The sequence below is a fragment of the Solea solea genome, chromosome 21, assembly GCF_958295425.1.
Source record: "Solea solea chromosome 21, fSolSol10.1, whole genome shotgun sequence".
NCBI lineage: Eukaryota > Metazoa > Chordata > Actinopteri > Pleuronectiformes > Soleidae > Solea > Solea solea.
The window spans coordinates 11538846-11566390 of NC_081154.1; the positions used below are offsets into that span (position 1 = coordinate 11538846).

Genomic DNA, 27545 nt, shown 5'->3' on the forward strand with positions numbered 1-27545 from the left:
TATAGTTTCTTATGACTGGATCATACGTTTGTGAAGCCTTCATACATGCTGTGATGTCTGCCAATGAGCCTGCAGCAAAACCTTATGGTTTAATTGAAACTGAGATTGTGAGTACAGTAGATTTGTGTTTTCACCAACATTTCTGTGGGAAATCCTGAAGAGTGAAAGCTGTTAATCGAACAAACACTTGTGGTTCGTGTCCACATATTTTTGACCAATAGTGTGTACACAGAAAGCCCTCCACATCCCTCGAGGGGCACGAGGCATAATTTAATGTGTACATTAGAGCAGCATCCCTCTCTGGAGTCATGCCTAGACCTGAAAGACAAACAGCACATCAGGTCCAACCCAAAGCATGTTTCCGACTGACGCCTCCTTCAAAGCTGCAACAAGAGGGTTTGCTGCAAATGAAAACCCTTTCTTAACAGAGCAACAATACGGCACTGTCAATGCAAACACACGCACAGTAAAGTACTTAAGAGGCAGGCTGTAAGCTTCCAAGGACATGATTTATATTCTGAGAGCACTTGTCACTCCTCATTACAGTGCCAAATTGCCATATTTTGTGGAGGGTATTTTTTTCTTGCACAGGCCACAGTGTACATCAGGCCCCATTGATTACACTCCCCCTCACGAGCAACACAAAGACAGACAGTGACAGAAAGATGGAGTAGGAGGCTGGGAGACAGGGCAGGCTGTCAGTATTTGACACCAGAAAATGACTCACTGAGACTGGACGCCATAATCTGGCACTGCGTTGTTGTTTTTCTTTTTATTATTATCATTATTGTTCTCAGCATATTCATAATTCAACACAAGACATACAGGAAACACTAACATAAACATTCTGAATGAAAGAGAAGAAATCACATGACCCACTGGCCAGCGGAGGCTCTTGCGCCTCAGAGACATGCGGTGGTGATGTCAGTTTTAAAAAACTCAGAACTGAACACACCGGGTAGCTGGACGGGTCAACCAGCAACGTTTTGAGGCCATCTGGCAATGCTGTCATGAAGCAGGGGAGAGAGATAGAGACAAAAAAAGAAGTCTGGAAACAGCAAAAACCTGACTGGCAGCTTAAAATAACGAAAAGCAATGCCCAAAATAGATGTCCTAAGCAAATAGCAAAATGCATATGCTTATTTCTGCCTCAAAACATTGCCGTTACATCACAGCCTTGAGTGAAATATGACGGATCCATGCCCTTTTCTGCTGCAAAAGAAGCTTTGCTTTAGTACCCAAGTAAGGGCTAGGTAGATACAGTCGCCCATAGAAATAGGATGAGTAGATTTACAGTGCTGTAATGAGATATACAACATATTATACACCGGTCGATGAGGGAGGCATAGCTCTACGCTCAGTTTCCCTGTCACGTTCCATTCCCAAGCCTGCAGAGTGGTCATGATTAACTGACGGCTTTATACAAGGTTTTTGCTAAATAACGTCTGCAGGATGTTGTTCTTCAACATTGGCTCCAGCTCGTTGATGTAGTCTTCAGGATGAGCATGAAGCACGGGTGGGGGATCAGCAGTTATTTCCTTTAAAGGCCGCTGGTTCAGTCAGTGCATTTTAATTTTGCTTCCAAAGATCAAAGACCCTTCACGAATGAAAACCACGTCCCTCCCATCCTAGACTAATCCCCATGCCCCCCCCACCCCCACCCCAGCCGCATCCCAAAATAACTTTATACAAACTGATTAAACTTCACAACAATTCACCAACAACACAAAGGTCACGTCGTTACATTCATCCATAAGAGCTAACAACAGCACGCATCACCTGTTGTTGGCACAGTCTCTCTCACACACACACTCACGCACTCCCAGGGGATTTCAGACAGGCAGCACTTGCAGTCAGGTCAGTTTTTATGCCTCTATTGCATCATGGCTCATCAGCGTTAAGTGTCTTTGAGGATTATAAATGTGATTTCAGGACTTCAAAGCAAAGGAAGGGCAGTATGAGGTGAGCTTGTGTTAGTGTGTATGCAGGTGTGAGTGTAGAGTCCGCAGTGTCAGTGTCCGGTCAGTCATGGATGACGATGGGGCCTCGCATCCTCAGGCTGGGGTGAGGGTGTGGAGGGGCCAGGACGAGCCCCTGCGGAGGGCCCTGGGAGACCCTGCGTAGGGTGATCTGCTCACATGGCTGGCGGCAGGCGTGCCTCAGCTGAGAGCGGGAGAGCAGCCGTCTGGCCCTCCTGGGGACGCGGAGACATGAAAGGACATGAGTGCAGGAGAACATACAGTACAACGATGCAAAACTACTATCAGTGAGTTCTTGACCTTGGATACAGTGGTTACATTTTTGGTACGCTCAAGTACTGCATTTTGGTTCCCTTTTAAAGGTCCAGTGTGTAAGAATGAGTGACATCAAATGGTGAAATCAACTGCAAATTGTAACTAAAGCCGTGTTTCCACTACATGGTCCCAGCTTGGCTCGGCTTGCCTCTGCTCTACACGCTTTTTGGTTGGTTCTCCATTACAATATAGTAGCTCCCCAACGTGCACGGCGTCATCACAGATGCTGCATGAAACTGCCGTGACTTCGTTTGATAGGCGACACACAAACGAGTGCCTAGTGACTTGTAGAGCAGTTGTTTTCGACGTACTGAATCATTAGAATCAGTTCATTAAAAAGATTTGCTCAGTACTCCATGACCGTCACTGAATTGAAATACAGCGGCAGCGTTTGTGATACGGCTCGTCACTCGTGGTCGCTGGATTTCAGCAGTGCTGTCGCTAAATACACTAGACTCCTCTGGTAAATGATGAGATTCTAGACATTTCCATGGCTAAATGTTGGAGATTAACCCACGTTTTCAGGATTAAGTCAAGTTAGGTCTTTTTAACTGATCTACATTTCGGCATTGTTTGGCTTGATTCTTGTGCCGGACATCGCGCTCATGACTCTTCCTAAAAAAAATACCAGATACAATCACTAATGGAAAAGCCAAATAACCGTGCCGTGCCGTTCTGTGCCGCACAGAGTCGTGTTAGTGGAAACACGCCAAACCCAAGTGCATCATGGAACTACTGATTTGTCAATTTGGACTGCTGTAGAAACATGGCAATGCAAGAGGGCAGCAAGCAAGACCCTTGCAATATAATATACTGTATAATATTTTATACATATAAAATGTTTATTCTTATAAAAAAACGAATTATTTTTATTTTAAAGCTTTCATACACCTTAAAGCTTTTCAAACACCTAAACTAAAATTTTCTGCCAAATGTTACACACTGGACCTTCGAATCCACTAAAAGGAAAATATAAAATAAAACTTTAAAACATAAAATATTAGCATTTATTCAACCAGTGGAGAATATATCTGCAGCGACCAGACACATAACAATCTTGATTTAAATTTGTGTCAGGATGGTTTATCTCTCACTTTGTGCTTTCATTTATTTTTGTTCTACGACTTCATGGCTCCAGGAACGACTAATTAAAACTAGTCATTAACATTTACAAGCTGCTCATTAAAAGTGATGTCCTCATTTATACCTTAATTAAATCAAACCCATCATATACATAGCCTGGAACTGCTACTGACCACTCTGCATAATAAGAAGTCAGGGACTTTTATATCACTATCTTCCACTGTTTCCAAGGTCAGACATGAACTTCTATTTGCATCCTTTAGGCCAAACATGGTTGATTGTCCTTTAATGCTCAGGAATAACAATAGAAAATCAGCAAATGATTTTTTTTTAAACACCACATTTATTAAGATAATTAACTAATCTCATAAATGATACAATAATAGTGAGGAAATGCCTTCATGTTGAGACAAATGAGGTCTGTTTAGTTTATTGTTTATTGTCAACATTTCGTTTGTCATTAGTGATTTTTGCAAACGCAAATGTGTGCATGTATTTTATTGGTATTATTTTCAAGCATTTTCCTTATTCGAAAAAGCAAGCTGCTTTTATTATGACAGATCAAGTTTTGTTAAACGACGCGAGAGAAGCTCATTAACATCATCAGGAAACATATCTCAATAATGCAACATAAAAAAACGTACCATAGCTGAAATATTATGGTTAAATCTTTATATTGAACAAACGACAGCAGCTGAGCCTGTGGATAATGTTTGTGTGAATATATTATTTATAGAAGGCCGACCACAGGCTTAATGCTCTCAGTTTTTCTGGGTAATTATTACCGTGGCCATTCATTTGGTCTGCGTTTTTGTCAGATAATATAATTGGTCCAACAGCTGTTTGACAATAACGTCTGCGACTGAATTATTGATAGTTAATCACTCGATGGCATAACTGTAAAAACATTCGCAGTTACTCAACATGGGCTTAATGAACATCTTGTTTTGTGTTGTGTTCAGCGCACCTCCTGTGATGAGCAATGGCTTCACATGAAAGTGTTCACCTGCAATAACTGCTGTATGTGAGACAATGACGGAGAAACTAATAAAGAGAGCAGAGCAGATTAAATGCGAGCAGAAAAGTTCAGGATTAAGGACACCATACCGAGGCTCGGGGCCACTGAGGAGCTAATTTCACTGACGGTGTGTTCTGTTCGGTGCATCAGTATCTACCTCTGCTCTGAAGTAAGAGACACAGACGTCTCTGCAGGATTTGCAGGCTTATAAAATGGGCTCAGTGGTAATTTCCAGCCTGTGAGAGGAACGTTTTTTTAGCAGCCGCCACCGCCACTAAACCGCAAATGGAATCCATTTGGAGACAAACGTAAGATACATAACCAGAATGTACACATTATTATTCATTGTTCCCTATAGGCGGTCATCAACAGTCCACTAAATTTGCTTTCATATTCTTCCTCTGTCACTGCTCTCGCTGCAGCAGCACTAAGGATTTTCTCTCACGAAGAGGAAAACACATCAGTTCCGTTCAGATCCCTGCTGTGGCTAAAATGAGCACCGGATTACTTATGGAGACTCTGTGTACATTATGTGGCTGCAACGCAATCAATATATGAGAGACAGTGTATAATGTATATACCCTCTTACATGTACAGTCATGGTCTCTTTTATTTTTGTGCTGTACACTATATGTAAACGTGTGGAAATGGGAAATAAAGATCTAGATAATATGTATAAGACATGCAATGCACACAAAACATGGAGAAGAACAATAAACACTACATGACTATAAAATAAATGGACACGTTTGATGAGAATAGTATGTTTGACCATTTCCTGGTTGGTTATCTCCAATGGAGAGAGAAGAAGCAGCGTTTTACCGACATGCCCCATCTCCACAGTCATGAGCAGTATGAGAAAATGAGAAAATGGCAGAGTGGCAGTAACTCAGTGAAAAAAAGTAACCCCGCGGTTTTAAATAACATGTTACGAGTCTATAGGTAATGTCACAGCAGTGATCAGAGGTGTCAGATGAAAGTCGTCCTCAGAGGTGAATCATCGGGTGGCTCTCATTCGCACTTTCTATTTTGCACATACCCGCATATAGATCATCTTTTTTTTTTTGTCATGCAACCAATGGCCTTCTTTTGTATCCATTACACTAATTAATTTTTCACAACTATAGAGCTTTACATGTTTTTTTTTTCCAGAAAGTGCATCAATATGTATGAGATATGTGCGTGTAAGAGGGTAAGAGAGTTGAAATGTTCTCTCCAGCACCTTCTCATACAACAGTTGTGCATCCTGACACAACATCCTTCAGGCTAAATACAGCGTATTCTGCATTGTGCTCTTCTCCAGGCTTGTACACAAGCTGATATGTTCAGAGCAGAATTCAGATTTAGCTCCGGTGGTGCGTCGTGCAACAAAGCTGTGTGTCTGTTCAGCTGGTCTTCGGTAAGGACAACAGCAAACATGTGACTCCGCTCTCAAACACAACAAGCTGTCACATTTACATTTCTGTTTGGCTCTTCCTCAGCCATTCTGTTACCAGTGAGTCTTATGTGCTATCTGTGCAATATCTTACTTTAACTCCAAAATGCACTTTATACAGCTGCTGCTCTTATCTATTTTATCTGTCTATTTTTTTAATCATTTACTTATTTTCATATCATTTATTGCTGCCATTTTAATACATATATTTTCAGTTTTTAATATGTGCCTTACCACTGAGAGTGTACCAACTAAATGTCGTTGTGGAAGCACAATGACAATAAAACTTCCTTATGTCCTTATGTCCTTATGCCAAGCACAGTCAAAAAGGAAAACATTTAGAAAAAATCTCTTTACTTTACAATTAATTGTTTTTCTCTCTCTATAAATATTGTTGTTTTACCCAACAGGCATGAGGAACTTTTATTTTAGTTGTGCGTTTCCCCATGGTCTGTTTTTGTGGATGCCCCAGCCGCCCCCTGTGTATATAAGCCCAGTGTCTCCCACATTTCGGCCGTGGTGTCTTTGTTTTATTCACAATCTGTCAGAGATAAAAACTGAAGACGATTTTGTGCTGCGGCCCTGGCTTCTTTCACACAACACAATGCAGAGTGTGTGACACCATTGGTTACATATGTGGCTGAATCTAAGGTGTTGGGACTAGTGGTTTAGGAAAGAAAAAAACACTAATTTCTGCTCCACATGTCCGATTAAACTGACTTTGGTTTTGCAAATATTGAATCATTTCATCTTTCTGATGACTTAAATAATGTGTGTTGTTGTTTTGTCAGCTGTGTCAGCTCATTGTCCTCAGTCGGTGGTGAACTTTGCTCGCTTCATTCCCAGAGACGGCATGTCCCCAGGCTGTACATGTGTACATGTATGTCTACTTTTCTCTGTCATTATTACAGAAAAATATTCTGTTTGTATTCTATATGTAATGCAACCTCATTATGTTTCACTTAGTGTCTCACAGTGCAGCCCAACGTGTTGTCATTGCATTTCCATTAGCATTAATATATATCTCATTTTATGTCTCGCATGATAAGTCACATGTCTTCACCAGCACCTGACAAAGTTATTTCTGAATTAGCCTTTTATTGAATTCTATCTTATCTTGTTATTGTTTTGCATGCTACGATTTAATTTTCATCTTGGTGTTATTCTCTGTTTAAAGTGACATCTGTAATATTTGTCCAGAGATTTCAGTAAATAAACAGAGAGTCTGTTTATTAACTGTTTATTGGCTGATGTACAATAATGTTTAGGAGGTAGGTGTGATGTTTAGAAATGTACTGTCACGTAGCATGTGTCTTTCGTCATATAAACTCTTTATATACTTTAATTATTTATAATACAATCCACAATTGTTGGGCACTAACTACATACTTGGTTGTTCCTAGGTGTATTAAATGTCAGTGAAGAAAAATGAAACTCATGAACCATAACAACCATAACAACGTTTGGAATAAAGGTATAAATAAATGTATACATTGTTAATCACATGCTGTATCATGTGTACAAAGTGGACTTTAAATGCTGTCTACAGCATTAAAAATGTATACATCCTTGGCCCAGACAGATATCACAACAATTGTTGGACTATTAGCAATTAATTATTTGTTTACACATCTTCAAGGTCCCCAGAGGGTGAGCCTGACAACACACAACTTGTCACAAACATTTGTTTCCCAGTGAATGAACTGTGATAATTTGTTGACTTGTTGTAGGTCCCTTGATGCTCTGCGTTCTTCCAATCTTATTTTAGTCCCAATTAACAGTTTGAGTTGTTATTTATTTATGCTGCGTGCACGCCAAGGCAAGTGTTTTTGTCTATTTTTTGTCTCTTTTGCTTCCCTTGAAATTTAAAATGTGGGAGTGCTCTCCCACTCCATCTCTGTTCTCCATCATACACACACAGAGAGAGAGAGAGAGAGAGGTTTGATATTCTCTTATTAGCAGCAGTCTTCCAGAGCAGATCAATTAATATCTTTTATTCAGATAATGATTTACTGTCATTACCAGGAGAGCGAGAGCACACAGTATGCAGAATGGTGCTCGCTCTCTCTCTCTCTCTTTTCCATGGTGTCTTGGTGGTGAGTGAGTGATCCACATGAGTGCAGCAGTGGTTAATGTGGTAATGATATTTCCACTCAGGGACCAGCGGTGTCTGGCTGCTCTCTGGCACATCTGCACCAGTTAGCTGCTCTAATTTTAGTCCCGGCAGTGCGAGGGCTGCTGTGAGGCCCAGGCGCCACGGCTTAATAGAAGAACATCTTCCTCTCTCACATACAGGCATGCTAACATTGACTCACTGTGTGCATAATATTGTGTGTCTATGGCACCACCCCGCACAAGCTTTACCGGCGGTGCATCTAAATAATTTATTGAATTAGATTCTGTAAGGTAATGGGCTCATATCTTTGTAGTCATAGTCCCATTCCTGCAAAGGAAACCATAGGTTTTATTTGATAACTTGAGGGGTTTGCATGAAATTATGTTCATGTCAAAGGCAATTTTTGTTGCAGGAAAATGACTGAATCCACTGTTGTGTTGAACACACTGGTCATCAGCCTGTAAAATCCCCTTGGTTCAAAAGAAGAAAAACAAACAAATCGTTGGTGATGCCTGAACGGCTGGTAGATTGTGTTCTGATGAGAATTCACACTTCGCCAGAAATATTTGGATTTATTTAATGATTTTTGTATTGTGCTGTATCTGTTGTCGTTTCAATATGTGTGTGAACACACAGACGTTTGTCCACCTACTCTTCTAAGGACACCGTGTTATGTTATCCCTAACCTTAACCATAACTAGTTAATGCCTAACCCGAACCTTAATTCATATATTCGCTCTAAACTAAATCAGTTCCTCAGAAATAACGTTCTGCTTCATTAGGACCAGGTTTTGGTCTGACAAGATCAGTGTTTATGCCATAATAGGTCCTAAAGAGGTAACAAACACATGTACACACACAAACACACAATCAGCCAATCAGAGGTCAGAAAAGGGTCACCTTTGCTTACCTGGTCTCCCGGGTGACGAGGAAGAAGCTATCATCAGGGGCATCGATCCAGTTAGGGCGTCTCTTGCGGATCATCACTCCACCTCGGGTGTTTCCGCTGCTGCTGCTGCGGCCGTTGTGCTGCAGACATAAAATTAAATATTATCAAATCTACAACAGGCAGCCATTCAGTCAGAATTAAATTCACAGTTGGCTGGAAAAATAAAAGAGAGAGAGGGCGAGAGAACAAGACACGTACCAGGAGGGGTCCACCTGTTGTACCTGGGTTCTCTGCAATAACAAAGCCACGGCAGTGAGACAAAATTGCTAAGTATGCACGAGGGAATCTGTCAGTTTTGAAAAGTATTGACTAGTTAATGACTTTTCCTTAATGCAAGTGGTGCAACATGTGACGGTGTTCCAAGTTCAGCAGAAATAATGAAGTTACCAATAAAAAGTGTGTCAGAATGAAGGTGAATCATCCAAATTATCCCAATGACCCCTATCTGCTGATTGGTTTTCATTAGAATTAGTTGTCATTCTCTCCCACGAGCTCGTTTAGGTAAGAAATTGGAAGAAAAGGTTATCAACTCCAGGCAGTACCTCCACTAATTTGACTTTATCAAGCAAACTGGTGACAAGAACATTAGTTATCAACACTGCATGATCCCCAAGGTTCATTAGCATGACAAATAGCTTGGATTAAAGAGAGAAGGGGTGATTTTTCCATTTAAATCATTTATTTGAACAGAATTTAAAAACCTGTTCTGTGCAGGAGTAGATTAAGCTGCAAGTCAGTTCAAATGCATTTCTTTTTTTTAATATAAGAAAAGCATGTTTTTGTGTTTACCTGAGCGCCTGTCTGGCTCAGCCCTGCTGTGGTGATGGTAGTTGCGTTTTCCCAGCATGCCATGGGGGCCGTGTGGGAGGGAAGAGAGGAGGCGCCGCGGAGGAGGTGTCTGCAGCCCGGGGGTGCGGTGGGAGCGAGGGGCGTGGGCTGCTGGACGGGACTCTGAAAGAGACACCACAGTGGAGCTGTATCAACTGGCTCCTACAGACCCATCTATATATTACTTATCCGACACAAATATTTAGTAAAACAGAGAAAAGTTGGACAGATTGTGGTTAAATTTTACAATGTAGATGTCGTGAATTACCTAGAAATTGCAGGACGCTGGTCAGAGTGCTCCTTTGGGCGGCTCTGGTTTTGGGTAGGCGGGTCCCCTGCCATTCTGACACCCTTAACATGTCTAAACACACACACACACCCATTTACAAACCAGTGCAGTGTTCTTTAAACTGCATGAAATCTCTCTCTAGTCCTTTCACAGAAGCATGCAATTAAAACAAAGTCAAATTTTGAGGAAAATCAGTTGAGTATAATGAGCATCAATGATTGTGTAAATGACCTTGTTTCAAATGAATGTAGACACAGGAATCAATGTTGAGCAAATGACTGAGGTAATAATAGGGTGACTTGCTGCCAGGGACGGCATGACCACAAAAACAAATCTCCCACATGCACATACCATCGGCACAGGCTGACACATGCACACAAACATACTGTAAACACACATACATCAAAAATATGAGGGCGTTATGAAAGCAGGCACTGGATGTCGAGTGCATGCTGGGAGAGGGTTGTGGTTGGCGTTGTGGCTCCTTTAGAGTATGGTGGAGTTGATGGACAGATCACATGGACACATGAAGCACAAGGACTCGGAAGAGATGCTTTCAGGTGTGACTTTATTGGAGGTCTACTCTCACGTTCACACAGTGATGAAATAAAAGAGCAAAAAAGAGGTAGAAGACGAGAATATTGCAGCAGTTTGGAAGGAAATGGAAGGACAAGGAGGCAAAGTTTGTGGGGCGGTTCTGAGCGGCAAATCCTGGCTGCAGGATTTACAAAACAGAGGAAGCAACAGGATGGAGGCATGAGAATATTGAATGATGTGAACACAGGAGAACAGTTGAGTGATAAAGACACCATGGTCCAGTTCAGGAGATGACTTCGTATGGCCTGGTAAATGGGGAGGGGGATGGTGAGATGAATCCAGTAGCAAAAAAACAGCTACTGTAGTTATTACTTGTACCAAAGAAAATTCTTCAGCTTCTTTAAAGGTTCTACGTCCAAAGCTTATTTTCAGTTCATTCATTTTGTCCAGAACACTCACAAAAACACATGATTAACAGCATGAGGACAAATGTACACGCAAAAAACAAAAGAATAAAAAAGAAAAAGTTTAACAAAAGGTAATGGTAAACACAGTGAAGCTATTTACAATAAACATTTGTGGCTGAGACAACGTGCCATGACAGCACAGAGTGGGCAACGCCTTTACCCAGAGTGCTGTGCAAAATAGAGCCTCTCTTAATAAAATACATTTTCTCTACATCTACCTTCAGTAAATATAAGGCTCAGACTAGAATATTAGTTCCTATTACGCTAACCGTTAGTGACAGGAGCAAAGTAAGTTATTATTCTTATTCATCATTACTTTATGTGTATTATTTCTGTAGAATAGCCACATTTGTCCAATAAAACTTTGTATAATTTCAACAGTGGATTTCAGCTCACACTGACTAAGATAATGTAACAGACAAAAATAATAAAAAATAGGTCTATGAATGAAAAGATGATCAAAACTCATAGTTATGAGGACAGACAGTCTTTATTGGAAAATGGGAGGGGAGAATACAAAAACCAAAATAATAATATAACAATAATAATAAAAACAGAAAGGGAGACCAACAGGGGTTTGGGGGCGAAGACAAGCAGAAATGGGGTGTGATGGTGGGGCAGTCAGGGTGAGAATGGATGGTGAGTGTATGCTTATGTTGCGTTTTATCTGCAGGTGTGTGTGTGTGTGTGTGTGTGTGTGTGTGTGTGTGTGTGTGTCCATGCGGCAGAAGTTAGGAGGAATTGAATGAGCTCTTACACTCTGCCTTTATGGCCCCACAGTTAATGGGGATAAAGGGCCGGCGCGCAGCGCGGCGCAGCTTGATGATGTCACGGCACATGTGCCGGGCCAGCTTGGTGAGGCGAGTGGCTTGCAGCAGAAAGGCCTGCTTGGTTTTCATGGAGGACTTGGGGCTGCCACTGTTTCGCATCGGCACCATGTGGTTGGACTGGCGAGGACCATGACCTCGAGGACGAGACTCCTGGGAAATAAGGAGGGAGAAACAGAGAGAAGGTCACTGAATACACGTTTACTGGTGCAGTGTTTTAGGTGCTTTGAAAAATTATATAAAAAAAATAATGTTTCCTTGTTTTAGGTCAAAAAATCAAGTGTATCTCCATTTAGTCAAGATTATAACAAAAGCACAAAAGTTAAAAATATACTTGCTCTATATTCCAGTATATTTTATAACGCCTAGAGTTAATATATATAATTTACAGTAGTTTCATGTCAAAAGACTAATTGTTTAATATGTGCAATTAAATTTACAAGTTGACAGTTGTACATATTTGTCTATTATATTCCAGCTTTTAAATACATGGTCATAAAAAAGGCATTCATTATGTGAGCAATGCTCAGCTGCCAGTTAAATACTATTAAATGAAAACAGCCAATGATAAATCTTGCTGTCAGAAAGGTTAATTAAACCCAATGTGCTGACTTTCAACGGTTATTTTTGAAGTTATGATGCCTAAATTTGACGAAATGCACTGTCACTTTCTGGTTTGCAGTAGTTACCATGAGTATTTAGCAACACATTATAGAATTTCAGAGGGATACAGCAATGCTCTGCTGTAATTAAAACACCATGTTGAATCCCTCTATAACAACTACTTAAAGACAATTAAACACACCCATGGCGATAACTGACCAAAAAAAAACTGTCCGGCTTTTATGTTAAAGATGGGGGAGGCAGAGCTTATCACAAGGCATCTGACAAATCTGTATTAAAGCAACTGTCGACTGACTGGATATTATAAAACTGCAGGTTAATACAGGTATATAACATTGGTAATGGTTGCACTTCATTTGTATCAGCATATTTTTAAGAATTTTGTACATTAAGGCTGTGAAATAACTCACTCCATGGTAACAACTGTGCTTTTGTCAAAATGTGTGCCCAGAAACATAATGGAAGTTGGTAAAATAAAGAATGTATATATATATATATATATATATATATATATATATATATATATATATATATATATATATATATATATAAATATAATTTCATGGAAAATATTTTACACTTCTATTTCACACTACATCATTATAAACCGAGAAGTGCAAACTGAGTGGCTTTTTAGTACCAGACATAGACATAGAACCCCAGTATATGCTGTGGATGCACAGAAATAAACTGGTCATTTTCACACCAGAACACAGGCTCCAACAGTAAAACAGAAGGGGTGAGAAGAAGAGCTATTAAAAGCTAATATGTAAGATGCTAAACTTACAGTGGTCACCGGAGGCGGGGAGGTCCTCTCTTCTGGGGCTTCTGCTCTGCTTGGCATCTTCAGGCCACCGTACTTCTTCCAGTACATCCAGCAGGATACGCACAGACGACACTGCATATTTGGAGGCCCCCATGAGTACCACTGGGCCGACTGCATGGCTGTTGATGTACAAAATGCATTACTGCTTGTCTGAGGCATCACGGGTAAAAAAAAAAGAAAAGAAAAATGGTCACATCGCTGTCCTCTTCCGTAATTATTTGATCAAAATCAATACACAAAGGGGAGTCACAGAAGATGCTATTGACTACAGAGATATTGACTGCAGAGAGGAGTACCTACAGTGAATAACAAACTGCAAGAAACACTGTCCACACAGATACAGTGTATGTGTCGGCAGCATAAAAGTATATATTATGGACTGGGTTAAAATTATGCTAACCCCAACTCCAGTTTTTAACATATTAGTTGTGCAAGAAAGTGTAACCTTAAGTTAGTTAAGTTGCAGGTAAAAACCAGCAACTGCTTGATATTTTATGATTCATAGGACTTTACTCAGAACTTGGATGCAGCTAATTCCTTCTATTCTACATTTTCTGTTCTACTATTTTCTATTCGAATCTCATTCTGAATGTCTGAAGTTTTATTTTATCCAAGTTATCCTGTTATTTGAAAATGTATAATTTACAGAAGACATACCGTAGTAGCACAGTGGGTCCAAACTTTGCTGACAGGAACCAAGAGGTATAAAGCATTCCTGATTCTTATATATCTAAAAACAGTTTCAATTCAGAACAAGGTTTAGTTACCTCACCCTTATAAATAATGACAGACTATCAAACTCACTATAGCAGCTCTCGCAGGCTCTGCCGCCACCTGCTGCATGATAGACCCCGGGGCCCGCTCCATTCACTGTCGCCATCTTGCCATTGGTCATTGAGATCTGGTTGGGGTTGGGTTTATTACTGTCAGAAAAAAAAAGAGAGGTGGAGATTTGAGAAACACAAACACAACAGCTCCTTTCTGCAGGACTATCAACAATCATTATCATCTTGCAGCGACAATTACAGCAATAATGGTGACTGAATATTAAAATGGTGACTTACTAAGTGGGGATATAAACCTGCTTCAGTTTGCTCTCTGCCTCTGCTGCCTTCAGTCTCTTCTGCTCAGAGAAAAACAAAGGATAGATGGAGTCATTAATGCAGTAACAAAAGAAATCTACTGTACTGACAACAACTTTGATAATTAAGCAACCAGAAAATAGGATTGTGGTGCCATTTCCTTTCTGAATGATGTGACATTAATAGATAACTACCATTGAGAACATATAAAGCTGAACTACAAGAAAAATGATTTGCTATGAACTGTTATTTTTGTCAGATCAGCTAACACTTTAACATACCCTTTTAAACATGTACATCCTCTGACTTATTAACCCTTGAGTTCTAAACATTTCCTGAAACAAAATTCAGTTCATCTTTCCTACATCAATTTCACACTGTTCTCTTCTACCCAGCATGTTAACAGCTGCATAATCTCTGTGGCTCTCATACAAGGAAGCTTTCTAAACTCAGTTTAATTTAGTCAAAGTTTAAACAAGAAGTAATCCCAAAATGTCAACATCATAGCAGAAAGCTGTTTAAAGAAATAATCATTCTCACCTGTTGCACATATCTGTCTGTGGTCTTCCACATGTAGTAGTACTCTATGATACTGGTCAGAGACTTCCATGGCAGCTTCACAAGAGGAAAGAATAAAGATGTGTAGTGGTGGGGGTTGGGGTGAGGGTGTAGACAGAGAGTAAATTAATGATATTAATATCTCATGTTCCTGCCATCTGGGTGCGAAAGCCTTCATATATATTCATGAGAGGCATCGCAACCAGAGAGACTGGAAGCTACCAGCTTTGGTTCCGAGTCTCGGATGAAAACACACACGTGGACATACACAGTGATTCACACATTTCAATAAGTATTCATGAGCACCTGGTGCCACCACATACACCCATGGCCAACCTTCTTTCTACAGTATAGGTAGGTAGGTGGTGGGAAGGAAAAGTTCGAAAGAATAAAAGTGTTACCCCCTGCAGGCTTAAAAGGAGGCTACTAAAAATTGGCAATTTCATTCCTCACAGAGCAACGGCTGAGGTCAGCGTGGATTCAAACCAATTACAATGGATTTTCATTGTGACAAATTTGTGCTGTGGGCGAAGGACGAATCACAGTCCACAGAAACATCTCAAATTGCTATTGCTGCATAACATTAAACTGTCAAATCGTATGCTTAGTAAATTTCAAAAGGTCACACATTTTACTATAATACATCCAAACATGCAACTTCTATTTGTAGCTTTCACAGTGTAATGATTGGCTCAAGTTTATTGTAAATGGCAGACAATGTAAGCTGTTTTTACCGGTCAGGAAAAGGAAAGCTCCGAAGCCAGAGCAGCAGTGATTCGACTATTACTGTCTAATTTAAACTGTTCTAATTGGACTAATATTGTCTTATTAAAGTAAAACCTGGTGACTAATTGAAGGAGGTCTTGCTGACTACAGCTTCTCTTCTCCATTAAGAGTGAAACTACCAACAGACACTGCTTTTTAAGCAGAAAAAGCCTCCATTTGAAGAAAAGTTGGAAGAGAATACTGGTCCCCTTTAGGGTCACAAGATACTCATAAAGTCTCTGCATAAAGGTATTATAGCATTACATATATACAACATGACTACGGTTAACATGAATCAAGGTCTTATCTTACATCCAGCAGCATTCACAATATTTAAAAAGCAAATTCCCTTATGCCTATTGCAGCACCATAAATGTGTTGATTTTAAAATTATGAATTGTCAGGTGCATTTTTGTCAAACTGCCAACTTAGGGCAGCAATACTTAATTAAGACACGAAGAACAAACACTCTGAACCATGTGTCTGGCACAGCAACCTTTATTTTATGTTGCTAATGTAGCAAAAGTGGATTTTGACACAATCTAAATACACTTTTTCTTATCTTGCAACATGTTTCATCAAATCACTTTGGTAAACCAATGGCTGTTTCTTACAAAAGATGACTGATAACCTCCAGATTCTAGCTAATATGACTTTACAGAAGCCAGAGATAATGGCAGTTATAAAGAAGAACTTACAAAGTCTTGTCGAATGTCGTTGAAGTCTTTTCCGTATTTCTCTAGTGCCTCTTCAAACATGGCAGCTTCTGAGGCGCTCCACTCCTCCATCTCATCCCTACAGAGTACTGGGCCGCCCGCTGGGACCAGCACACTCAGTGCACTGGACAGATCGTAATTATGACGATGCAGTGTGTCCATCGCATGGAACTGCAACCAAGAAACACATTACATTATTATATATCACAGGGTTCTCAGACAGATTACTCAATTGATTTTTATTCAATATAAATTCAACTAAAAAAATTCAACAAATTCAAGTTCATGTCAGACAAGATCAAAATCAAAACACACTCAAGCCAAATGGGAGTAAATGTAGACAAGCCAGCTACTTTGATCACCAAAAAAAGTCTTGGAAAAATGTCACATGTACCACACATTCTTGAGACTGGGACAACATGAAAGCAATGCAAACAAGGTCCCAACAAGTTCATTCAATCAATTATAATCTGGCCTAAAATTGCAATTGCAGTAATTGTGTACTAAGGAATTAATGGCATTCCTTGAATCTTCGATTTAGGAGCTGATAACAAATTCTCAGATGCCTAAAACATAGTATTGCAAAAATCTAGTCCTTCAGGTATGGAATGGCACAGGAATGACTGGCCGTTCACACCTGGATGAATGTTCAGACTCTGAGAAGCCATGATCTAACGGTCATTCTATTTCAACGTGTGTTTGTGTCAAACTCACCAGTGTGATATCTCGTGAGGCTGCAGCAGCACTCATGTGTAAGCTTGGCTGTCGGACTGAGCTGCTGCAGTCCAGTGCTCTTGCAAAGGTCCCAACCGCCCTGAAAAAAAGGAAAAAAAAAAGGATATAGGTGACACTTTTATATATCTATGAATTACACATACATAAATCTTATAAATCTCAGTCGGGTACATTGTTTTCTTTTAACAAGTGTTTTACAGAAAAACAACAACAACAACAAAACTGGATATGCTTCCAATGAAGGAAAGTGCAAACCCAAACAGGCTGGGATGCATGAAATGAAGTGTCAACTAAAAGATTGAACACAATCTTTGTGCCATTCATTTTTAATATGATATTGACTTTTTACATATCAAATAAGAGTGATACATTCGCATATCCTTCAAAGAATGAGAGTGAAAATAATGAGCTGTACTCACTGTATGAGCCATCTCTAAAACAGCAAGACTGTCCATTTATTATTTAGCAGTCAGACTGCATTCCTATTGCATTATCATATACAAACAGAGCAGAGCAATGGAGTTGACAAACAATATCCTTTACAGTAGGAAGGGTCATAAAGTGTTGATACTAAGAATTATTCCATCTATCTGCAGCTGCAGAGTGAACCAGTGATTTAAACAGGGTGTTATCTGTGTTGGAGGTGAAAGATGATTTACCGTGCCACTACTAGGAATTGGTCTATCTGTTTGTTCGTGAGTGGACACTCTGGATCCCACAGTTTCTCTTCTAGCTTCGACAGGTCCCTGTCATCTGCCTCACCTGCAGAACAAAGAGACAATGGCTTTAGACAGAATGACAGCATTGTCACAGACTGGCAGTGAAAGAAAATCAATGTTTAATTCCTGGTGATCTGCTTTACGGTTATTTCATGCTTGTAATTGCGATTCAATTGTCTGGAAATTGTTCTCCAGCTGTTTAAAGAAATCAAGTTTCATGGATGTACTGAACTGAACATGCACTTTAAATGGCTGAAAACATCCTTTAACCATATCCAAGTTCAATCTGACAAAATGTCCTTATTCATCTTAACGTAAGAAAAAGAAAGAAAAGAAATCCACATTTTTAAACTCAAGTAATAAGGTAGTCAACTATGTAAAGCCTTTTTTTTTTTACTCCTGCTGCGTCACTTTGTGTGAATTGTGATGTCATGGATGTGCCAGACACATAACCAGTCGGGGGACTGTGGATTGCTACACAAATAAATGCTAACGGCTATGATAACTGCCAGAAGAGTAACGCCCACTGTCTCTTTGCACCACTCAATACTAAATAACATCTTATTATATTGATCTCAATCAGTTCAAAAACAGCTGCCATTTTCTTCAATATTGAAAAAAAAAAGGCAAGATATTCTACCTTTCCCTGCTGCAACCCTTTGAGACACATCTCACACGCAATTAAATTTACAAAACCTGTCACAAGTCAAATATTGAATGATTCCACTTTTGTGCATTTCCCACTGACCCTCTTGTAGCATTTCAGGTACATCTGCCTGAAAGCGAGGTCCCACTCTGATCTCTCCTTTGTCTGCCAGCAGGGTCTTTTGTGTCGGGTCATACACCAGCGAGTAGAAGAACGTATCCTGGGAAAAACAATTACCAAAACAAACAATCAGCCTCTACATTTCCCGCCAATGTCAAACATGTCTTCATTACAGATATGTAGTATGACCCTAACCTTGAATCTCTTTTTAATTCTGCAGGTAAACATAAAAATCCCCAGCTGTTTTAAAGCAGAAAATCATCACTGTGAATCTGAAGATTGCATTTAACTGTTAGATGTTTCTACAGTTTATAAAAACCAATTAGTCAGTGAAAAGAAAAGAAAAAGCAATGACATCATTATTTAATTATGTAATAATGTATTAAGTAATATTTTTCTCCTAGTGTTGGCTGGACATGGGAATATTCTGACGCAATGATCCTGGGTTTTAAGAAACTCTAGTACACACTTTTATAAATTATATTTCACAGATTATATGGACCAAATAATAAATTAAAAAATAATTAATGTGACAATTAATCAAGACCAAAACAAATGGTTAGGAGCAGTAGCTGATTTTCCCCTTGGTGGTCTCACCTCTTTGTCAAGGTACGAAAGAACAGCTTCAGTCTCATTTAGTAATGCAACACTGCACTTGCCCCTAATAGAGATAGAAGAGAGAAGACAAGCACCATATAAATCAAAACGTTGTGAGTTGTTGTGAATTAGATATGGATGACTGACTATCCATGAGCACTGTCTGTAGATTATGAGCGGCACAGTGTGCGTGTGTGCACAGAAGTGACAGTAAGTGCGTGTACAATACCTGATGTGTGTTGCAGGTAGACTCTCATACTGTCGAGAGAGGAAGAGCTCTCTGTGGCGAAGCTGGTGTTTCTGTTTTTCTGTCAGATCTGTCTCTGTTGGGTTCTCTTTCTCTTCTTCCAGCTCCTCTGCAAATGCACAAATAGTGACAGCATACAAAATTACTTCCAACAACATACTCCAAAGGACACTGATGTTCTTAAATGGTAGCCATGAAGGCACAGCGAAGAAAAATGACAAGAAATATGACAGGGGCTAACTCATGACAGATCCATTACTGACAGATGGTTAAAGTCACAAATGGTATCAGCCCAACTCCCCCATTTGTCTTTTACATCTGAATGACAATGAAGGCTGCACAGTTGAAAAAAACTAATTCAAGGGCAGACACAAAACAAGAGGCAGCTAAAGAATATCTCCAGAGAATTTAGTGATGAAAAGCTATTGCTGACATCTATTAAAGACACCAAAGAGGACCATTACTACTAATGTCATTTTAAGAACATTGTTTATCCATAAATACTGAATTCCCTGGCTTGCTGAAGCTGATTCAGCACATATGTAATGTAAGCCATTAATATTTTAAAATGTTGTCTAACTTATTTGTCACAGATGCTATGAAAAAATGTGAATATCTGCAGTCTGATCATCATCATATTATTGCACCCGATGTTTATATTAGCTAACCTGCATGTGGCACAGCATTCTCTACCGAAATCAACAACCTGATTTTCCATGCTTTAAGTAGTCAATATACTTATGCATGGCTGGGTACCATTGGAACCATCCACCATGGAGAAAGTGAACCATAGCTATAATTTTCCAAATCCATCAATCTGACATTCAGGCCGACTTCATGCTGTGACCGTGGGTTGTGCAGAGGTGAGAAAATGTGCATGCTATCTGCATATTTAAACAATAACAACAACGCCCCCCTCTTTCCAAGATGGCAAGCTTTACATCAATCCTCCTCTGAGCACACTCAGACAAGTGTTTTTGTCCAATTCATCAATTCACTGAATGAGAATTTTAAGAGTTGAATTTGACTTTTAAATTGTAATGGTGGTTGTACGTTAACCCTCGGCACCGATAGGATTTGGCATACGTACTTTTCATTACAGTAACTCCTAGACCGTTTGTGATATCTAGAAAATTCAAAAACTATGACTACTGGCGACCTGTCCAGGGTGTACCCCGCCTATCGCCCTCTGTCAGCTGAGATTGCCACAGCATTTCCATGACTCTCGTGTGGAGGATAAAGTGGTAGAACATGGATGGATATCAGAAAGCACAGAAATATAGCTTTGCGCCCATATACTTGTCATTACGTTAGCCCTCAGGACCTCTGCAGAGCAACCGTCCAAACACAGACAAGATTCACCAGTGCATTACACGTTTGTGACATCAGCTTCAACAAAATATTATACCAACTGTGTGGAGTGTAATGTTTGGCTCAGGTGCAATAATTCATCAATCTGAGAGACAAAATACAATGCCACAAAATAACTCCACTAAGAGCACTGGTGTACTTATCAAAGCCATAAATTGTGTTGTCTTTTTACAGCATGGTGGTGTGAAATTTCATCAATACTATCTCTGCTGACCAGCTGGTATTTATCACTGGTTACTCCAACAACTTATTTTTTTGTTTTATTGTGAGCAAAACACCAAGTTAAACATGCACTGAAAGCTTCACAAACAAAACTTCTGTATGACAACAACACCCACTTTTTGTTCCAGCTTAATACAACCAGACAGACACTCAATTTCACTCTCTCTCTCATGAATGAGCAATTCAAAATGAATTTTAAAGTTCACATTACATTTCAGTTGCACCATAAACAAAACCGCTGTCACAGTAGAGTACACATTACATTTGTATTTGTTTTCCCATTCCAGGTTACTGCCCAACATGCTCATATTATCCTCATCCCCGAATGGCTGTCGTCGTGACAGATTCAGACACATGCAGCGATTTGCATTTAGCTTTGTATTACTAGAATAGGGGTAGTATTTTTGAAAAACTGTGCTTCCCAACCTCAGTTTCCCCCGAGTCAAGAAATATCTTCATTGTTTTTTTGTTGCGTGCCCACCAGTGACACTTGGTCCGAGGCTTGAAACTGTAATGCTAATTCTGCAATTTTTAGAGCCAGTCGTAGGGGGACGGGAACTCATTCCCAGAATGTAAACAGTGTCCGCCATCTTTGCTAACAGTTAACAGGGCCAAGTGTCACTGGTGGGCATGTAATAAAGAAAAGAATGAAGATATTTCTCAACTCAGGGGAAACTGAGGTTGGGAAGCACAATTTTCAAAGATACTACCCCTATTCTAGTAATACAAAGCTAAATGCAAATTGTTGAAGTAATTCTTTAAATGGCTTTACTGTGGGGCAGTAGTCGACATTAAGGGGGAAAAGAGGACAGGCTGAGTAGAGAACTTTGCCTTCAGGCAGCAGAAAGCCCAATGACACTTTATCTCACTTTATCTGGATGGTTAACAATAATTTTGTTTCAGAAAAGTCATGAAATGTCCATTATTACTTAAAAACTGAGCACTTATCAACTAAACATGAGAGATAACCAAGACTGTCTCGTCATCAGACCACTTAGATAAAAAATGTTAGATGTTTCTCAAGAAAAGTCAAAGAAAAAAAGTGTGTATGAATTGTGAATAAATTGCCCCAAATCCATCATCCACTGTACATAGATGGGAAACAAGAGGAAAGCAGTAACCCATCACATTAGTGATGATACAAGAAGCTAAATGTGGCATTTTTGTTTGCGAAAGGTCAACTGTTAAAACATTAATATACTATTATTTGAAGTGATTTCACTTTCACTCCAGGTTTACATTCATGTTTCTTATAATTACAGTCAAATGGACTAAATTGCCTTTTGTAACAAAAACAGAAAATCTGAATATGTGATGACTCACTTGCATGCTTGTCTGCGAGCTGGATGAGGCTGTGGGAGATGTCTCTCCTTCTGTAGAAACAAACCACCTTGGCCTCCACATTCCCACTGGCCGTCTGACACAGAGAGAGGAGAGGAAAGAGTTTCAGTATGACTGAAAGCGGTGCCAACACCTCCCTGCACACATCTCTAATTTCCCAAGAGACCTGGCGTTCTTGTGTGACTGTCAAGCTTTGCTACTATGACAGGCTGACCAGAACAGTGACAGAATGGTGAAATGATTGATTGACAGTCTCACTGTGTAATTAAGCGGACAAGCTTAAAAAGATTCCAGCCATTATGCAATACCCTGACTGATGGGGAGTGAATGGATGTGAAGGTTGCAGAAAACTGCTTCCAACATCTGCTTTGGGGAGGACATAGACACTGTAACAGCAAATGCAACTTTTACGACAGTGTTCGCTTGAAGGTTGTGTGAAGGAGATCCAGCGGGAAAAGTCCTCTTATTTCATCCACCACCTTTAAACCCTTTTGAAATTTTAAATCTCCTCTGGCTATACAGAATCATATTCTCCCAAAGTTATTTTTGGATGTTTTTTGTTTTTTTCATTGATGAGAATCAACACTTTTCCACCAACCTCACCTGCTCATGGCATTTATTTCTCTAATGGCGCTTTTCCATTTCATAGTACCACCTCATCTCAGCACGGCTCGACTCTACATGATTTTGTTGGTTTGCCATTACAATAAAGTACCTCCTCAAGTGGGCAGAGCCATCGCAGCACGGCTGCATGAAACTGCCATGACTTTGTTTTACACACAACACACACAAACTAGTGAAGTGGAAAACAGTGGTTTTCAATGTACTGAATCATTAGAATCAGTTAATTAAAAACATTAGTTCAGTACTTCCTGCATGACCGGAGCACAGACTCTGTCTGACATAGTCACTGAACTGAACTGAAATACAGCGGCTAGGGTTGTGATGCCGCTTGCTGCTTGCAATCGCCGGCTTTCAGCAGTGCTGTCGCTAAATACACCAGACTCCTCTGTTAAATGATGAGATTTTAGACATTTCCTTGCTAAATGTTGGAGATTAACACACGTTATGAGGATTTTTAAGTCGCTTTAATGCGTACAGTTCAGCAATGTTAGGTTTGATTCTCATGTCGGATGTCGCACTTATGCCTCTTCCAGTGACGGTACTCTTATCAATCGGTGGCCAGTCGCCTGACAACTACTAAAAAAGTACCAGGTACTTTCACGAAAAGCAAAATAACGGTGCCATGAAGTGCTGAGGCGAGTTGAGTCGTGCTAGGACCATGTAGTGGAAAAGCGCTATATTGTGCAAATGCAATACAGATAAAACCTTTTTTTGACTTGCCTTTTAAGAATGACTTGCTCCAATCCAATCCAATCCAACCCAACTTTATTTATAAAGCATTTTAAAAACAACAACTGAAACAAAGTGCTGTTGTGTGTTGTTGTTAACTAATGACGCATTTCCACCGGCTCTACTCGCCGCCACGGCACGGCACGGTTTAAGTAGCGTTTCCACTAGCATAGTACATGGTACCAGGTACTATTTTTAGTACCTGCTCCTAAAAATAGGTTCCAAGTGTGCTAGTAGTAGGTATTATGCGATGATTGGTCAGACTGCCGGCCACTGACTGGCCAGAGTCCCGTCACAGGAAGAGACGTCCCACACAGAAATCAAGCCGAACAGTGCCGAACTGTAGATCACTTAAAAAGACTTAACAATGCTAAAAACGTGGGTTAATCTCCAACAACTACTAGGGAAACCTCTATATTTAACAGGAGTCTTTTAAAGTGGAGAGGTGTATTTAGGGACAGCGCTGCTGATCGCGAGCGGCATCACAGACCGCTGCCGTCTGTGGAGTAGGAGGCTGTACTCCGGAGACGTGTGGACAGAAATCAAACCGAACAGTGCCGAGTTAAAACTACTTAACAATCCTAAAAACGTGGGTTAATCTCCAACAACTACAGAAGTCTAGGGTAGTCACTAGTCACTCGTGTGTGTGTGTGTGTGTGTGTGTCGCGTATAAAACAAAGTCACCGCAGTTTCACTCAGCCATGCAATGATGACTACGCCCAAGTAGGTACTTTTTTGTAGTGGAGATGCAACCTAATCGTGCCGTGGCGAGGCGAGTAGAGCCGTTGGAAATGTGCCATAACACACTGTAACTGAAGCACCTCTATGACATAAGTCAAAAGATGTTACTTGACAACTTATCAAACAGTGGTAAAGAAATATTAGGTGTAGTTGATTTTCTAAACCAGTCTGACCAGGCCAGCAATTAATGTTACATCATTATTTTAAAGCCATGTGGGCTCCTACAATGTTAACAACATTACAATAATGTCCACAACTACCTCCTACAAAGTATGTCATATGATATAAATACAATTTAGGAAAGAGGGGAAAAAGGGCTTTTTTTTTCCCAATAATATTAAAAAAAATTGTCATGGAACACACACAACAGAGACACACCACAGCAAAGGGGCTTGGGTGCAAACAGAGAGAGGAATCCTTGTTATTCACCCTCAGGCATAAAAGAAGCATAAACACTCAAAACATGAGAAAAATATGCCAGTACCTTGTTGAGTTCCTCTATCCGGCGGATCAGGTAAGGGTTACTAGAGGAGTTCTCAAAAAAAACATAATCTGCAACACAAAAAAAACACACAGATGACTTCACTTTATCAGATAGACATACAGCTTCATCATCTTGAGAAACTTTGCAGAGTATGATTAAATTGTAAAAGTAGTAGAAGTAGCAGCAAGTTGTGGCAAAAAATCAGACGATAGGGATGGAGCAAAGTCGTACTAGTTGACTTTTCATTCATATTCAACAAAACTGGTGTTAAAATTACTTTGCCTAGGTTAAGGAGACTGAAATCCAGGCTGGTTCAATTACATCTGTGAGACATTGTACAGTAACTTTGGAAAACTCTGGTCCAAGGCAAATGCTGCCATCAAGTACTGCCCAGAATGCTGTAATTACTACATTCCTAACACACAAACAACCAAGTCAAGAGGTAAATATATCAAAGCTGTCAACGTGTGACTGTTCCGTTGCACCGAGTGCATTATGTTACTGTTGTCTATCTTCAAATTCAGAAAACTTGCATCCTTATACACACAACCTTCCCTTTCAGTGTAAAGGCAACCACACTCGTGCTGAACCCATAAGTCGCTTTACCTACATATTTTGATTATAATTCCTTCAGTCATATTCAATTAAAGGTAGCAGAAAGATGGCACTTGTTATCTAACAGCAGCTCATATATCAAAGATGCTGAAAACTAGATAGTTTTGGTGTTATGGACGTTAGGTTAAACAAATCGAAGTGGCAAGGCGCCAATAAGTTACAGTTGGACGTAGTTGGAGTTTACAGAGAGCACTTGAACGCAGCAGTAGCACTGCAACAGAGGTGAGCATTTGGTCAACAGACAGATGGGCTAAAACAAAGCTGATTCGCCAGTGTAAATAATGCCAATTTGAATCACCTGGGCAATATTGCACATTGTTCAAGTGACATGTCAAACAACAATGTCAGTGAAGCTTTTTCGCAGTCATAATAAAGACGTGGGACTCGAGTACCATGCATAAGAGGCGTTAGGTTTGAACCCCTCGACGAAACGACGCCATGAATCGAGACAATAATTTGATGCTAAATTCCAGCAGACTGGTAACAAGCTAGCTAACCACTGGAGGCAACTGGCTCATTAACTGTACATACAGTAAATGAAGGCGGGCATTGCAGCAAAACCAAGCATCTATTGTTACCAAGTGTATGAGAAACTGTGATAAAACAGTGTAAAATGTGCACATTGACAGCCGTAACGTAAGTAGTAAAGCCTTTGCTGTCGCTAACGTTAGCTAAATTAGGGCTCGTACTAATGGCTGCATGCCAGAGGAGGCAAATACAAAGGCAGCCTCAGACTGTTCGGGGCAACAATTAAACAACCTTTAAAACCCACGTCCTGGCGAGAAGTCGCACGGCGTGAATGTTACCATTATTTCTGGTCTAAATATCCGAATTCCAAGGCGCCACAAAGGTGTCAGCAAGTGAAAAATGTTTACATTTTGTGCTAGCCATTTAGCAAGCTGGCGGCTAGCTGCTGTGGCCACGACAGACGCGAGGCCTGACCCATTTTGGATCCCAAATATTTAGAAATTCTCACCTTTATGCACAAATGTAATGCCCCATGTTGCTGCAGCACAGCAGTGCCTCACTATCAGATGCAAACAAGCTCACACAAAGACCCAATACTACCGGGGGAGGCAAAACTGTAAGGATTTCAGTTTGATAAAAAACGATCCACATTGACATACATACCTCCGACCCGGTACATGTTGGCCGCCATTTCTGCCCTCCCGGAGTGTTAACGTAAACCATAAACTAACAGGAAAGAATAAATTAATAAAAAAATAAAAATAAAAAAAATATCTCTCTTAAATTGTAAAAGGTGCGATAAAAGTGTGGTCGCCGAGACTCCGAACGTGCACCCGAGAGGTAGAATTTCGGCAAATCGACCCCCCCTCTCCTGGTACGATTCACGGCTCCCTTTACAATACAGTGAACTCACACAGTCGGATCAACCAGAAAAACCACTGACTGCTGTCGTTAGGAGGCAGACACATGCACGCGCAGACACGCGCGCGTACACGTGGTGCGCGCGTGTTTATATACAGTATTATTGACGATTGTGTCATGAGTTTAGACACAAGCTTCTCTTGTTAAATTAAATTAACATAGAAGGTTTTGGCTTGAAAAACACGTTTACCATAAAATTACATTTGAAAAGAAAAGTTGTATCAAGTTGTATCAAAGCTCACTATGCAAGAGACAGAAAAACAAATACAGCATTTCATTTTTAACCTCTTTTCTGTTTTCCTCTGGACTCTAGTGGAGGTGTCCGGTTTCCACTGCCAGAGGCAAGAATGCCAAGTGAACACAGACAAACATGTGCTCAGGTAATATGTGACATATGGTTTGCCTTAGGTTGAACGACACTTCTTCTGACCCTTTCTGTTAATTATTTAATTTGTCTAACACAACGTGAGAGACATGCTTTTCTAAATATACTGGCATAATATAAATACACTGTTTTAAGAATCAGGAGCAGTGTCTGATGAACCTGCAGA

General features: G+C 40.1%; 1 protein-coding gene across 2 annotated transcripts; it reads right to left on the minus strand.

Moving 5' to 3' along the window:
- Nucleotides 1-1704: 1704 nt before the first annotated feature.
- mta3 (metastasis associated 1 family, member 3) lies at nt 1705-27018 on the minus strand. Of its 2 annotated transcripts, none has more exons than XM_058620781.1 (19): nt 26737-27018; nt 24991-25058; nt 22395-22488; nt 19461-19587; nt 19232-19295; nt 18617-18734; nt 17809-17911; nt 17129-17228; nt 16397-16585; nt 14916-14990; nt 14358-14416; nt 14098-14216; nt 13255-13412; nt 11774-11996; nt 9992-10084; nt 9685-9846; nt 9094-9125; nt 8857-8975; nt 1705-2194 (listed from the first exon to the last, which is right to left on the minus strand). In XM_058620781.1, the coding sequence occupies exons 1-19, from the start codon at nt 26762-26764 to the stop codon at nt 2023-2025; spliced, it is 2103 nt and encodes a 700-aa protein (XP_058476764.1). In that variant the 5' UTR covers nt 26765-27018; the 3' UTR covers nt 1705-2022. The 2 variants fall into 2 exon arrangements, with proteins under 2 accessions (XP_058476764.1, XP_058476765.1); XM_058620782.1 differs by having other exon boundaries at nt 2117-2194; nt 8847-8975; nt 26737-27016.
- Between the last annotated feature and the right edge of the window lie 527 nt (nt 27019-27545).